General features: G+C 37.8%; 1 protein-coding gene across 2 annotated transcripts; it reads left to right on the top strand.

The window, feature by feature from the left end:
• The first annotated feature begins 4 nt into the window (after positions 1-4).
• Positions 5-9,677, top strand: RAD51AP1 (RAD51 associated protein 1). 2 transcript variants are annotated; one of them, XM_015871268.2, is made up of 8 exons: positions 5-111; positions 1,945-1,994; positions 3,399-3,537; positions 4,082-4,197; positions 5,210-5,359; positions 6,698-6,847; positions 7,705-7,815; positions 8,540-9,677. In XM_015871268.2, the coding sequence occupies exons 1-8, from the start codon at positions 35-37 to the stop codon at positions 8,665-8,667; spliced, it is 921 nt and encodes a 306-aa protein (XP_015726754.1). In that variant the 5' UTR covers positions 5-34; the 3' UTR covers positions 8,668-9,677. The 2 variants fall into 2 exon arrangements, with proteins under 2 accessions (XP_015726754.1, XP_015726765.1); XM_015871279.2 differs by having other exon boundaries at positions 4,082-4,191; positions 8,540-9,231.
• Positions 9,678-13,160: the final 3,483 nt, after the last annotated feature.

Genomic DNA, 13,160 nt, shown 5'->3' with positions numbered 1-13,160 from the left:
AACCGGCTGCCTTCGCCCCTCCTCTTTGCGGCGAATGTGCCGTTCTGCGAGCAGCGTCAACGGCGGGTGGCTGTCGCCGGCTGCCGCGGCGATGGCCGGGATGGCGAGGAGGTGGGTGACGGGTCTGGGGTCGGGTCTGGCCGAGCCGCGCGGAGGGACAAGGGGCACAAGTGCGTGTTGTGCGGACCGTGTGTGCCCCGGTGGCGCAGTGGTTAAGGACGCCACTTAGCAACACTGGAGACTGGGGTTCGAATCCTCCCTGTGGCGCAAGTGGTCGAAGTGCTGCCCTGCTACACAGAGGCTCGAATCCCGGGGGTTGGACTCGATGATCTCTAAGGTCCCTTCCAACCAGCCCAAGACTGTGATACTGTGTGTATATACTGTGATGGCTGCCGTGCCTCCTTCAGGCGGGTTGGGATGTGAGCCGAACGGCGCCGAGCTGGTTTTTCTTCGAAAGCCTGTGGCGCGCGCGCGCTGCATTTGCCCGTCGCTTGTGTGACGTGCAGCCTCATCTCCTCGGTCTGAAAGTGACCGTGGAATGGAATCGATCTCCAAGGAGTTGTGTGTGTGCTGCCATAAGGGAAACAACAACATGGGATGAAACTACAGCATAGGAAGTTCAGCACGAATGTGCAGAAGAACTTCTTTACAGTGAGGGTGACGGAGCACTGGAACAGGCTGCCCAGGGAGGTGGTGGAGTCTCCTTCTCTGGAGATATTCAAGACCTGGACACCTACCGGTGCAACATGGTATAGAGAACCTGCTTTGGCAGGGGGTTGGACTCGATGATCTCTAGAGGTCCCTTCCAACCCCTACAATTCTGTGATTCTGTGCAAAAACCCTTACTTAGGAGCTATTCAGGAATGAAGATGAATGGATTGAGAGCAGCGCTGCAGAGGATTGGGATTGTTTGTTCATGAAAAACCCAACATGTCCCAACATGTGCCAACAGTGTGCAATTCCAGCCCAGGAGGGATAGCTGTACCCTGGGCTGTATTAAATGAGGGATGGCCAACAGGGCAGGGCCCTCAGCTCCGCATTCACGAGGGCCCATCTGGAAAACTGCGTTGATGCTTGGGGCTCTCAACAGGGGAAGGATGAAGAGCTGTTGAAATAGGTCTGGATGAGGGCCATGAAGATATCAGGGCTGGAGCACTTAGGAGTAAGGCAGTTTCAGGGGGTTTAGCTTGTTCAGCCTGGGGACAAGAAGACTCTGGGAAGACCCTATAGTAGCCTAATAGCACCTAAAGAGAGCTGTAAGGGTGGATAATATGAAAGATGGTAAATATTCAAAAGGTAAAGGGAAACACACCAATATCAATGCCTTAGCTGGAAAAAGCTGAGGCAATCTCCACCAGGGAGTGATCTCCAAGAGATGCTGCCTCAGTGGGGGTCAGCCCTTAAATGAGGTCTAGAGGAGGTGGAGTCGAGCTCCATCCCTTCCAGGAGCACAGCTAAATTACTCTCACCTGTGCTCCTGCAGCTGACCTAACACTTGCCTCAGCTGATTAATCAGAGGTTCAGGCTGTGATTACCAATTTCCCATACAAGAGCGTACAACAGAACTGAATAGGACTCTCAGGAAGACAAGAGGAAACTGTTTCAAATTTCATGAGGGTAGGTTTGGTTGAGTATTAGGGAGGAATTCTTCACCATGAGGGTGGTGAGGCACTGAAACAGGCTGCCCAGAGAAGCCAAAGTAGGCCTAATGGGCAGCCTGATCTGATGGAGGTGTCCCTATGCTCAGAAGTGGGGGTTGGAACTGTCCCTTCCTAACCAAGCTATTCTGTTCTTAGTAACCATATTGTATGCAATAGTAATAGTTACACATGTATTTGGACATACGCTGCTTTTCTCCTTAAATACATGATACAAACCAAATCAAGAATTAGCTAGTAGGGATTCTCAATACGAAGGGCCTAATACTGTGTTCTTTTGCCACAGGAACAGGAAAATTGTTAATTATTCAGAATTTGGGGACTTTGAAGATGGTGGTAAGTGGTGTATTTCTGTACATAACTGAAATGCCAAGCGCTAATGCTACAACCTAAAGTATCAGCAGAGTGTTCTTCTTTTTCATGCATTAGTTAAGTGACAAGGCTATTACTGTTTTCAGTGGATATAAACTGAACATGTTGAAAATCCTAATTCAGCAAGAATATGATTTCTGTAAGCCAAAGCATAACAACAGTTTGCCAGGGATCTGTTGAATGCACTGTGTCTTTTGATTGCAGGAAAATCTGTTTCTCTGCCTACCTCAGTTTTCAGAGAGTTACTTGTTCTGTGCCCTCCTGATGATCATTTCACAAGACTTCATATCAGAATGTAAAGGGAGTTATGTAGTTGGCTGTGCACAGGTCTAACATTTCTCATCCAGCTCTGTAACTTAAAGGATTTTGGATAAGAATTTAGCAATCAAATTTTGAGTTGAATTGGTAAGAAAAATAGATTGTAGGCTCTTAGTTTTCGTGACAATCCTCCTTTACCTCTAAGCCCTAATGGGTATTGTATCATTTCCCTTCATGAATTTGGTTTATTTTTCTATCTTCCTGTGCTATTTGTCAGTTTTTGGTATCCACTGAACAGTTTGAAGTGATAGGAAGGGGAAAGAAAAGTTAAGTGATATTGAAGATCCCTTGTAAGTCATGTGAGTTAATGCAGAGTTTCACAAGTTTAAATACAGTTCGTAACTTTTTTTTTTTAAGTGACCACTTGTCATACTACAAAAAAAAGGAAGCTTGTTTTCCTCTGTCCCTTAGATTTTTATCTCAGAAGTATCATGTATCTGTTCTATGGCATTTAGAAAACACATCGTATTTTTCCTTATTTTGCACTGTGAACTGCATTGTAATTGGTCAGAAGAAATAAAGTTTTTATACCTTCTAATATTCTTTTGAAAACCAGAGAATGTGTTTTGTATTTGGTGAGAGACAATATGAGAAGGCTCAAAACCAGGAAGCAGTCTATATTTCTTATGAATGGGAGGGGCTAATGTAATTAATTTCCAAAACACCAAGATACTAAAACAAAAGAATGACAGTGATTGCTATTATGATTGATTACATATATTGTATATGTATTTGATATTATGTATATCAAAAGGTGAAACTTGCAGCTATTGAGAAACCAACACTGAACCATTTGTCATGTATCATTAATAAAAATCGCCTTTAACACAGTGGCATAAGACCTCTTGTTAAATTTTCATTTAAAATGCATTGAAGATCAATAGATTTGCACTTGCCACTTTTTTAAACAGAATTAATTTCAGAAAGGTTGTGTGTTTTGTGTTTTCAGTATATGATGAAATTGAGTTGAGTTGAGTGACTTCTTTATGACCACATAGAAGAATACACAGAAGGAAAATTAATTAAGGCTTGTTAATGTCTCCTACATAGATGAAGACTTTGCCTGCATAGCTGCACCTTTGACAAAAAAATCCAGAACGCAGCCTAAGGAACCAAAAAAGGAGAAAAAGAAGCAGCAAAAAACACAAAAAGAATTGACTCCATCACAAAAACAGTTACCCGTTGGAAGGTAAGAAATATTGAAATGTGGCTATCTATGTTTATACTAAAAATCAGGACTTGAAAAACAGTATTTTTCCTTTTTTTCCTATAGTTTTATGCAGTTGAGAACGAAGACTCAAAATGTTATTTTAAGAGTTAGAATGTTAAGAAAGTACTGCTATAAATGAGAAAGTGTTATGGAAAGTGTGTTGGTTTTTTACCCTTTATCTTCATTAAACGTACTGCATATTTTCAAGTTCAGGACTGCCTTTTGTGTATATCTCAGATGTGATATATGATTTTTATGTCTGTTATTTTATAGAGGTGGAAGTCAAGAGATGGATGATGTTGGTCTTGTTTTTTCTTGTAACAGTACTTTTAGATATTGTGTGCTTTTAATATCAGTTGATACTTTCTTGAAGTCTTTTCAGGATCTAGTTCGTGGTAGGATATTTGATAAAGTACATATTGAAATATTAATTTCTGTAGAAATATTTAAATCTTAGCAAGTCAGAAATAGGTTAGTAACTCTTGTCTCATTTTACTATTATTTTGCACGTTTGTTTTTTCAGAACATCCTTGGATGACAGTTTCTGTGAGAGGGATTTGAACGTTACTGTGGCCTTGTCCATCAAGGAAAAATCGGCAAATATTCATGAAGTGCAAAATTCAAAAGAACAAGGTTATTGTGCGGTTCAGTGCAATGCTCAGTTTATATGTGGTGAACTCAACATGACTTGTCTTATAAAAAAAATAGATTGGAAGTCATGTTTTGTTTCAAGATGTCATGATAAGGAAATGTGAATTTCCAGGTGGCGCCTGTCTTCTTACATTAATGTTTTTTAATGTGATACAATTAAATCTTCTATAAGATCTGTTGAATAGTTTGTTTAGAGAGAGAGAAAAGTTTTATTTTCATTTCTTAATCACTTGTCTGTTTATAATGTCATTTTGAAATACTACTATTCTATATTCTTAACATTTTATTTTCTGATACCTAAAACAATTAGATTATTGAATCAGGAGATAGGACACCTGTTTTTCCAACTGCATTGTAGACAGTGAACTTGTAGGTAAATTGTTTTCATACTCTGTCCTGTCAGAAATAGTATTTAAGTTCACATTTAAATACATTTTTCTTTCTCATGTTTTCTGTTTTTCAATTGCATAGGGAAAAAGCAAGTGGCTATGTTTTAAAATTTGCTTAATGTTGAAAAATTTAGAAGTCCTAATGTTGGGAAAAAAAACTATTCTGAAGGAAAGAGTTATAGATTGCTAAATATTATCTGGAAGAAACAACAGACACAGTGTTTTTAGATGATGAGTTTATTTACTTTTACAAGAAGCAATGCTTACTCTCAATTTCTTAATGTGTCTGGAATATCTAAGTGTCAGATGTGTCCAAAACATTTGCTGTGCCACTGGAAACTTCTGCATATTTCTGATTGTATTTTGGCTTTCTGTCATTTAGTTAGTTTGATTACAGATAAAGACTGATCCCTTTTACTACCAGAAAGTACAGTTTGATCAGTTAAAGTAAAGTGAGAATGTCATAAAAACAGGTACAGATAATATGCTTCTCTAATAGTGTACTTTAGAAAAACAAAAATGAGTTCAGAGCCTCAGTACTCAAAAACCTGCTTCTCTTTAAGCAGAGTTACTATGAATTTGGATTAATTAGACCACCTTCTTTTTTATAGGTCTCAGTCCGGTTCTAGATGATGACTTACCTAGGAATGGCTGCAGGCAAATGACAACATCATTTACAGCTTTCTCGCATCAGAAGTTACTGACCACTGACAGCTGTAACAGAGATCATGTTACTGACTCTGAACCAGTGACTGTACCAGGTAAGTTGTCGGTAACAACCCTCTGCTTAGATGTGTATTGAATGTGATGAGTTAAACTTAGGTTATTTGTTCACTGAAACGCATACTCATCTTTGTTTATCTTCCTCTTTACTGAAACATTTTAATACTTGTGATATCTGAAGTGCACTTTGACACTAAATCTAGACACTGGGGCTTATTTATTCACATTCCCTAAACTAGCAGAAATCATTGTACTTATATATGCTGCAGTATGTCAGAAAATCATTTTTCTACTCACACTCTGGGGAAAAATGGTCTCTTGAAAGATCCTCTGTATATTTTTGCAGTTGTATTCCAGAGAAGTATCATATGTTAGTTCTTTCAGTTTTGGCTTTATCTAAGCTTATTAAAGAAGAATGTAGCCCACCTTCTTTTCATTCTCAGCTCTCAGAAAACCTTACTGCATCTGGTTGTAGGTCAGTATGATTCCGCTAGGATCTAATTATTAAATGTCTGTAGTTCTCTATCTCTCTTATTCCTCAGTGGCTGACGTGTCTCTATCCAGTCTTTATCCATTACAGAAGGCTTACTGGAAAATATTTCCAAAATTATCAGTTAAAATATTTGGAGCATAGTCCAGAAATTCCTGCTTGTGTCTTATTCCTTAGATTTGCTAGTGCATTTTTTTATAATTTATTTAAATAATAAATATGTAAAATCTTTCCTGCAGCTGAAATTTGACGTATTTTCCCTCTTCAAATATTTGTGAACAAAATTATGTGAAAATCAGAATCCCTGACAGATGTTAACTTTTTCATCTAGTACATGCAGATTTTTTTTAACTGATAACCGTTAATTGCATTTTATGCCAGTGTTGAAATATTGGAATACAGGGAGAGAAATACATAATATTTTATGATAGCTATTTCCTTCATACTTGAACATATAAATATATTTTACTGTATTCTTAATATACCCTGTGTATGGGAAATTGGTAATCACAGCCTGAACCTCTGATTAATCAGCTGAGGCAAGTGTTGGGTCAGCTGTGGGAGCACAGGTGAGAGTAATCTAGCTGTGCTCCCAGAAGGGGTGGAGCTCGACTCCACCCCCTCTAAGACCTCCTTTAAGGGCTGACTCCCACTGAGGCAGCATCTCTTAAAGATTGTTCCTAGTGGAGATTGCTCCTTCTTTTCCAGCCACGGCATCACTGTGCTTTACAAATAGCCTTTTGAATTATCTTTGTTACCATCCTCATATTATTCAACCTTATGCCCTAATTCTTCACATATTCAGCACAAGATTAGAAGACCCTATCTAGAATAATAGAAATTGCTATTTCCTCTGAAGTGTTGAGATCCTTTTTCTTTGCCGTAGATGAGGAATCAGAAGTAGATTCAGATTATAGTGAAGGTAATGATGAGGACTCTGCTATGGAAAATATGAAATTCAAAGGAAATAAAAAGGAAATAAAGAGGCAGTCTGGAAAAGAAAATAAGACTCCTAAATCTGAGAATACTACTACTGGTAAGTTTCTACTATGAATTTGAAATATACTTATTTTAGCATAAAGGTTCCTTTGTTTTAATCTGTACCTTTCACAATAAATATTTTATGGGTTTGTTTTTTTTTTTTGCTTTTATATTCATAAAAACTTTTCTTATTTAAAAACGAAGTACCTTGAAAGAGACCTGCAGTGGCAGATAAATTAGGCTGACAAACTGACTCTATAGAGTTAAGGGAAGATGACAAAAAATCTGAATGAAAAAAATCTTTAAGATAAATAAACACTGCTTACAGTAAAAACAGACAAAACTGAATAGGCAGAGTTCATTTCTTCAAAAAAAAAAAAAAAAAAAAAAAAGGGGAGGTTTATTTCTTCAAAAAAAAAAAAAAAAAAAAAAAAATTCATGTCCTTCAGACTTAAATTTTTCTCTGTATTGCTAACACAATTTAGTTTTGCCTAAACAGCTTAAGAAAATTCTTTCTGTCATGTTAATCTTGTCTGACTTGATAATGTGTTTCAATTTCAGGCATGAGTTTACATTAGTAAATTAGTTTACATTTGGTTTTAATTGTGACAAGGAATGGTTTGTTTTATGTAGCTGGCAGAAGAACCTTCCCTCTTATCAATTCAGTATCTGGAATATCTTTTAACAAGGAATAGCTGCAGTGCTTTTTAACAAACCAAAGTGTAACTGTTTGAATATGTATTGTTGGTTGGAAGACATGATCGTCTATTAACATATACGTTCATTTCAGTCAGTTCAAAGACGTCTTGCATTAAAGAGATCTGTCATCTTATGTAGCGTCATGATTTCTCAGTAAAAGTGTCTTTTCCAAGCTTTCATTTTTATCTGTATTTACTCCTTCAAATGTAATAGAACTGAAATGTAAGCAAGCACAAAAGATGTCCACATCTGCAGAACCAGTTGGAAGGCCTTTATGCACATCAAGTCCTGTAACAAACAGGAAGCCCAAATGGACACCACCAGGTACGTTAAAGTTTGTAACAGATAGATTTGTTGTTTTTAGAAATGCCTCTTAAAAGCACGCAAACAAATAAACTGTATTTCAGAGCAACTACTGCCCTCCAGAGCATAGATCAGATTGTAAGCAAAAGCTTGTATTGTGTCCCCTTCGCTCTTATTAGAGTTTTCTTTAGCTCTGGTATGTGCTGTGTCGTTTTGCATTCTAAAATAACATTAGAAATGTGTTGAAGTGTTTTAACTGCTTCAGTAAAATTAATATTTGGAAGTTTTAACAGTTTAGGATGTTTACACATACTGCTTCTGACTTATTCTTACTTCGGTTTCCCTTCATATTCCTTTTCTGCATGCATTTCTTTCCTCTTTGACTCCTTTCTCTAAAACTTTCATTTCTCCCTTGACATTGTGTGATTGTCTGTGGAAGACCTGAAAATGCCCAGTAGACTATGTGCAGGTTTTCTGTGCCCCTCCAATGCCATGTGGTGTTATTTCTCTGCTGCCTTGCTGGTGTTTTAAAAATGTGAGCTCTGCCTGCTACTTTGGCTACAGAATCGATTGATTCCTCGTGAACATGCTAATTTTCTTGTACTTTCATGGTATATCCTTCAGTTCTTTTTGCTGTGCCTTTAGAATACCCTTTTTTGCTTTGAAAGCAATGAAAAGATTAGATTTATATGATTTTTTTTTTTCTTCATGTTCTTAAAACTTTTTGTTTTAAAATTATTTTCAGCTGCAACAGGAACAAGTAACAACTCTGTGAAATACGCTTCAGTTAAATCACCTACTCAGTGTCTTAGGCTTGGCCTTTCCAGACTAGCAAGAGTCAAACCACTGCATCCCAATCCCACCAGCAGATAAGTGGTCAGTGACAAGTTGCCATGTTGAAGGACTGTGTTTGGAAAAGACTTGGGAACACATTTTCTGTATAAACAGAGTGTGGAAAGCCACTGGGCAACAAAAGCTTCATGACATCGTTGGTTTTCTAGGATAGTTGTTTAGGTACATTTCTGATATTACAGAGTTTTGTTTTGTAAAATTCTAGGCGTCCTTAAGTGCTACTGCATAATACTATTTAATCAAGGTAACATCTGGGTCATCAACTCATTATGAGTTATACTCAAAAATACCTGTTCTCTAATTCTCTGCTATGTGAACTCAGCATTAAAATGTTCTAATCAGCACTATGTCAATTATGGAATTCACTATCTCAAATAGATTCTTTAATACAAGTGAAAGTGGTGTTTAAAAATATTTCTTGGAAGACTTAAGTCATCACTCTTATCCCCTCTTCTTCACTTTCAGAATTTAAGGTTTGCATATCTTAAATGTGTTTTTAATTGTTTTTTTTTAATGTATTTTAGATAGAAATTGTATTTAAAATGTATTTTGAAAAAAAAAAAGAGAATAAAATATATAGTCTAATGATTCTTAGTAATTGTTTTTCTTACTTTTGCAGTTAACTTCCAAATTTTGTATACAGCTCTGCAAATATGGGGATAACTTATTGGAAGTCAATAATATTAGTTAGGCTCAGACAATGGCATCTTGGCTTGGGCTCCTTAGTCTTAATCTTAGTTGAAAACTGTGATGTCCTGTGTACATGTGGGATTTATAAAGCTTGAAGTGATTGTTACTGAGTCATGAGACTGACTTTTTAGACAGTTTCCCATCTAAGCATATTATGCCAGATGCTAGAATTGGCCCTGTATTAATTGAAGGATTTTGTCGTAAACAACTGTATTTGCATTTACATAACTCATGTTATCTGACTGCATGATGTACACGATAGTGTTAAAAGAATGCAAGATCCTATTGCTCAAAGTAGTTATGGAGGCAAAAGCAAGGTATTACCTAAGGTAAAAAAAAAATATATATGGTATGATTAATTTTTAACTGCATAGTATATACATGATTAAACAACATACTAATAAATACATGCATACTAAAAATAATGTGCATATTGCCTTATGGAAGGAATGACAGAGTATCGATGGATCAAAGACTGTTTCTCAGAAACAGGGAGGCATTGTTAAATGTAAACTCATTTTATCCACATGGAATCACAAAGCCCTGAGTGAAGTGGGGCCTAGTGAACTGGGCTAAGTGAGTTTAGGGAAGTCACTTGCCTTCTTTCTCTAGTACCTGCCTGCCTCATTTGTGAATTCTTAGCTTACTAAAATGACACATGGAAAAAACAAACCAAAAACCCACCTTTACAGCAAATTGCCAGCTGATGTACTTGGAACTGCTTCCAAACAAAGGTGAAACAGAAGTACCCAAAGGAAAAGGTAGGTCTCTAAGGATAACATTTGTGATAACTAGGAGGTCAGTGTTGTGTTATTCCTCTCCTTGATTCCCATTTTTTGTCTTTACTTAACTAGATGTCTTCTGAGATGTGTGCTGGTTAAACAGCTTTAGCAGAACAAGGAGGAAGCACAGAGAGAGCCTTGGGCCTTAGCAGCATCCAAATGCACTGCCTTCCATTTACGCATAAGATGTTTTCTACTTTGAGTGATCTTGTTCTACAGTCCCTTACAGCATCATGGTTGGCCTGGTCTCTTTCTATTGAAATAAGTCTGTCAAGAATTATTTCGCTTTTCTATTTATTTTTCAGAGTAAGTACATGTTTCATGAGGTTAGATCTTTTCTTGCTGTAGGGGAATTTACGTAACAATAAGTGTTTTCTCAGTGTGAAGCTTTTGGAAAATACCTGCAATTGGTAGATTTACTAAGCCCAATTTTCTCTGACTTTTCATTCATCCCTTTTTTTTTTCACAAAACATACCTTTGAAATTTATCTCACTCTGATCTCAGTCTTGGCATCATCTTATTTTCAAAAATCATGTCTGTCAAAATCGCTAAATCAAAATTCTACGTAGATAATTGGAAAATAATAATCCTTTAAAAGGCTTTGGATTGTGTCTTTCAGTGCCACTCTATCCAACATCAAGAAATCGGGTCCTGCCAGTAGATGGGGTTATTTATATAAAAGGTTATTAAAGGGAATGCTAAGAAGTGACCAAACTAATTGCAATTCTTACAGTAATATTTGTAAACCATGCTACAGTATGTCTATGCATCATTTCTCCAGTTGCTGCACAGTGGTGGGTTGTGGCATGCACTTGATTCAAATCATTGAGGCTGTCAAAAAGATTATATGTCTATTAGCAAGTAAGAGTTCACGGTCTGCAAATAGTAGATTGCCTGTCTGATCTAGAGAGATCTTGTTTCAGAAGAACAGTCTTTTTAGGTGTCGTTTGTGACTCTGGATATACTATATTCCCAAAGGTGGATTCAGTAATACACTGTGTGAAGTGGAATCAGCATAAGTGAACCATCTTTGCATCGGTATCTGCAATTCCTGTGTTTGTGAGTTGCAGGAATGCATGTTGGTCATCCAGAACAAGGTTCTGTCACAAAAAAAACTGCAAAATTCCACCAGCCTGGAAACAGCGTGCTCCAAATGTGATGTTCTAAGTCTTGGACAAGAGCAAAAAATAAATAAAATTGAAAATGCCTACAATTCAAGAATAAATGTATGAAATTGTCTTGAATATTTGTAAAGTATATAAAAAAGATAGTTATTTCTGCATTAAGATCTGTGAGCAACAACGTGGCAATTAATATTGATGCTTTGGCAGCGCAGTTCTTAAGTGCTGGTTTAGCGGTAATTTTAAGTACTTCAGTCGTTCTGAAAGTATTTGTATTTATTTCCATGAAAACTGCAACAAGTACAAAGAGTACAATAACACTATTTGATAGAGCCGATTCTTATCTACGAAATACTACTTTTTCAACCACCATCATCGGTTATGGGTTTTTGCTGGTGATAAACAACAGCATGCGTGCCGGACTCCTGAAAATTGCACCAGTGAAAGTGAACTGCTGTCCCCGTTGCTGAAACTCACCACCCACCAGTGTAATGTGCTAGCAACCACTGCTTGGTCTCCAAAAAACATTCAGCAAGCATCAATGAATGTCAATGGATGCAATTCTTATTTTTTATGGAGGAATTCAGTGACGTATCTTTACCAATATGGTGGCATTCTATGATGGAGTGACAGAGTCGTTGAACAAAGAGAGGACAACAGATGTCATCTCCTCAGGTGTCTGCAAGTCCTTTTATATGGTCCCACATGACATCCTTAAATCTAAATTGGAGAAATATGGGTTTGAAGGGTAGACTGTTCAGAAGGTAAACAATTGGTTGGATGATCATGACCAGAGGGTTGTAGTAAATGGCTCTGTGTTCAGATGGAGGCCAATGATGAGTGGTGTCCCACAGGTGTCCATCTTGGGACTGATACTCTTTAACATCTTTTTCAATGACATGTTTGATGGGATCAAGTGCACTCAGCAAGTTGGCAGGCAAAACGAAGCTGAGTGATGTGGTTTGATATGACAGAAGGAAAGAATGCCATCCAAAGGGATCTTGACAAACAAAAGTCCCACTTGCAGTCAAGCATCTTGTTCTGGGGCCCCCAGCTCAGGAAAGATGTGAAGAGTGGGCCCAGAGGAGAGCCACAAAGATTATCAAGGTGCTGGAGCACCTTGCTGGAGCAACTGTGCAAACAGGCTGAGGGAGCTTGGCTAGTTCAGTATGGGGAAAGTTCTAGGGAGACTTCATTGCACCCTTCCAGTATTTAAAGGGATATTATAAACATGAGGTAAATCAACTTTTTACAAGGGTAGGTAGTGATAGGACAAGGGGGAATGGGTTTAAACTAAAGGAGGGGTGATTCAGATTAGATACCAGGAAGTTTTTTTTTCACTCAGAGCATGTTGAGGAATCCACTGGAATTAAAATAAATCATATTTTAATGTTGTCATGCCTGGTCTAGTATTATGTATGGAGGTTGGTGGCCCTGCCTGTGGCAGGGGAGTTGGAATTTGATGATCCTTGAGGTCCCTTCCAACCCAAGCCATTCTATGATTCAATGATTCTGTGATCATAACTTAACCATTGATAAGCCTCCATTTGCCAGACAGGCAGACCAATCACTTTCTGGGCATTACTTGTTCTTTTGCTTCATGCCCTGTAATTCCTGGTGAAGGGAGTGGATGGGGTTATTTCCTTTCCCAGGAACTGATGCAGAAGGAGTTGAAATACCCTTTTTCACTGTTATCTTGTTTTTGGAATGCTACAAGATTCAAAATAATGCTAACCTGACCATTTATTGCAACTCTGGGAACAAACTATTAGTCACTTACAGAGTGATGGTAAGATGTCTTGATGTTAAGGTATAAGGGATCTCTGTGCAGATATAACCTCAGGAGGCATCCCTTCTACAGGAGAGATCCTGTCATGCACTCAGCTGCTATGCAGAAAGTCTTGAAAAGGTTTTTGGACT

This window comes from Coturnix japonica, chromosome 1 (genome assembly GCF_001577835.2).
Source record: "Coturnix japonica isolate 7356 chromosome 1, Coturnix japonica 2.1, whole genome shotgun sequence".
NCBI lineage: Eukaryota > Metazoa > Chordata > Aves > Galliformes > Phasianidae > Coturnix > Coturnix japonica.
The sequence above is the reverse complement of the archived record's forward strand: the minus strand, read 5'-3'. Positions and strand labels throughout refer to the sequence as shown.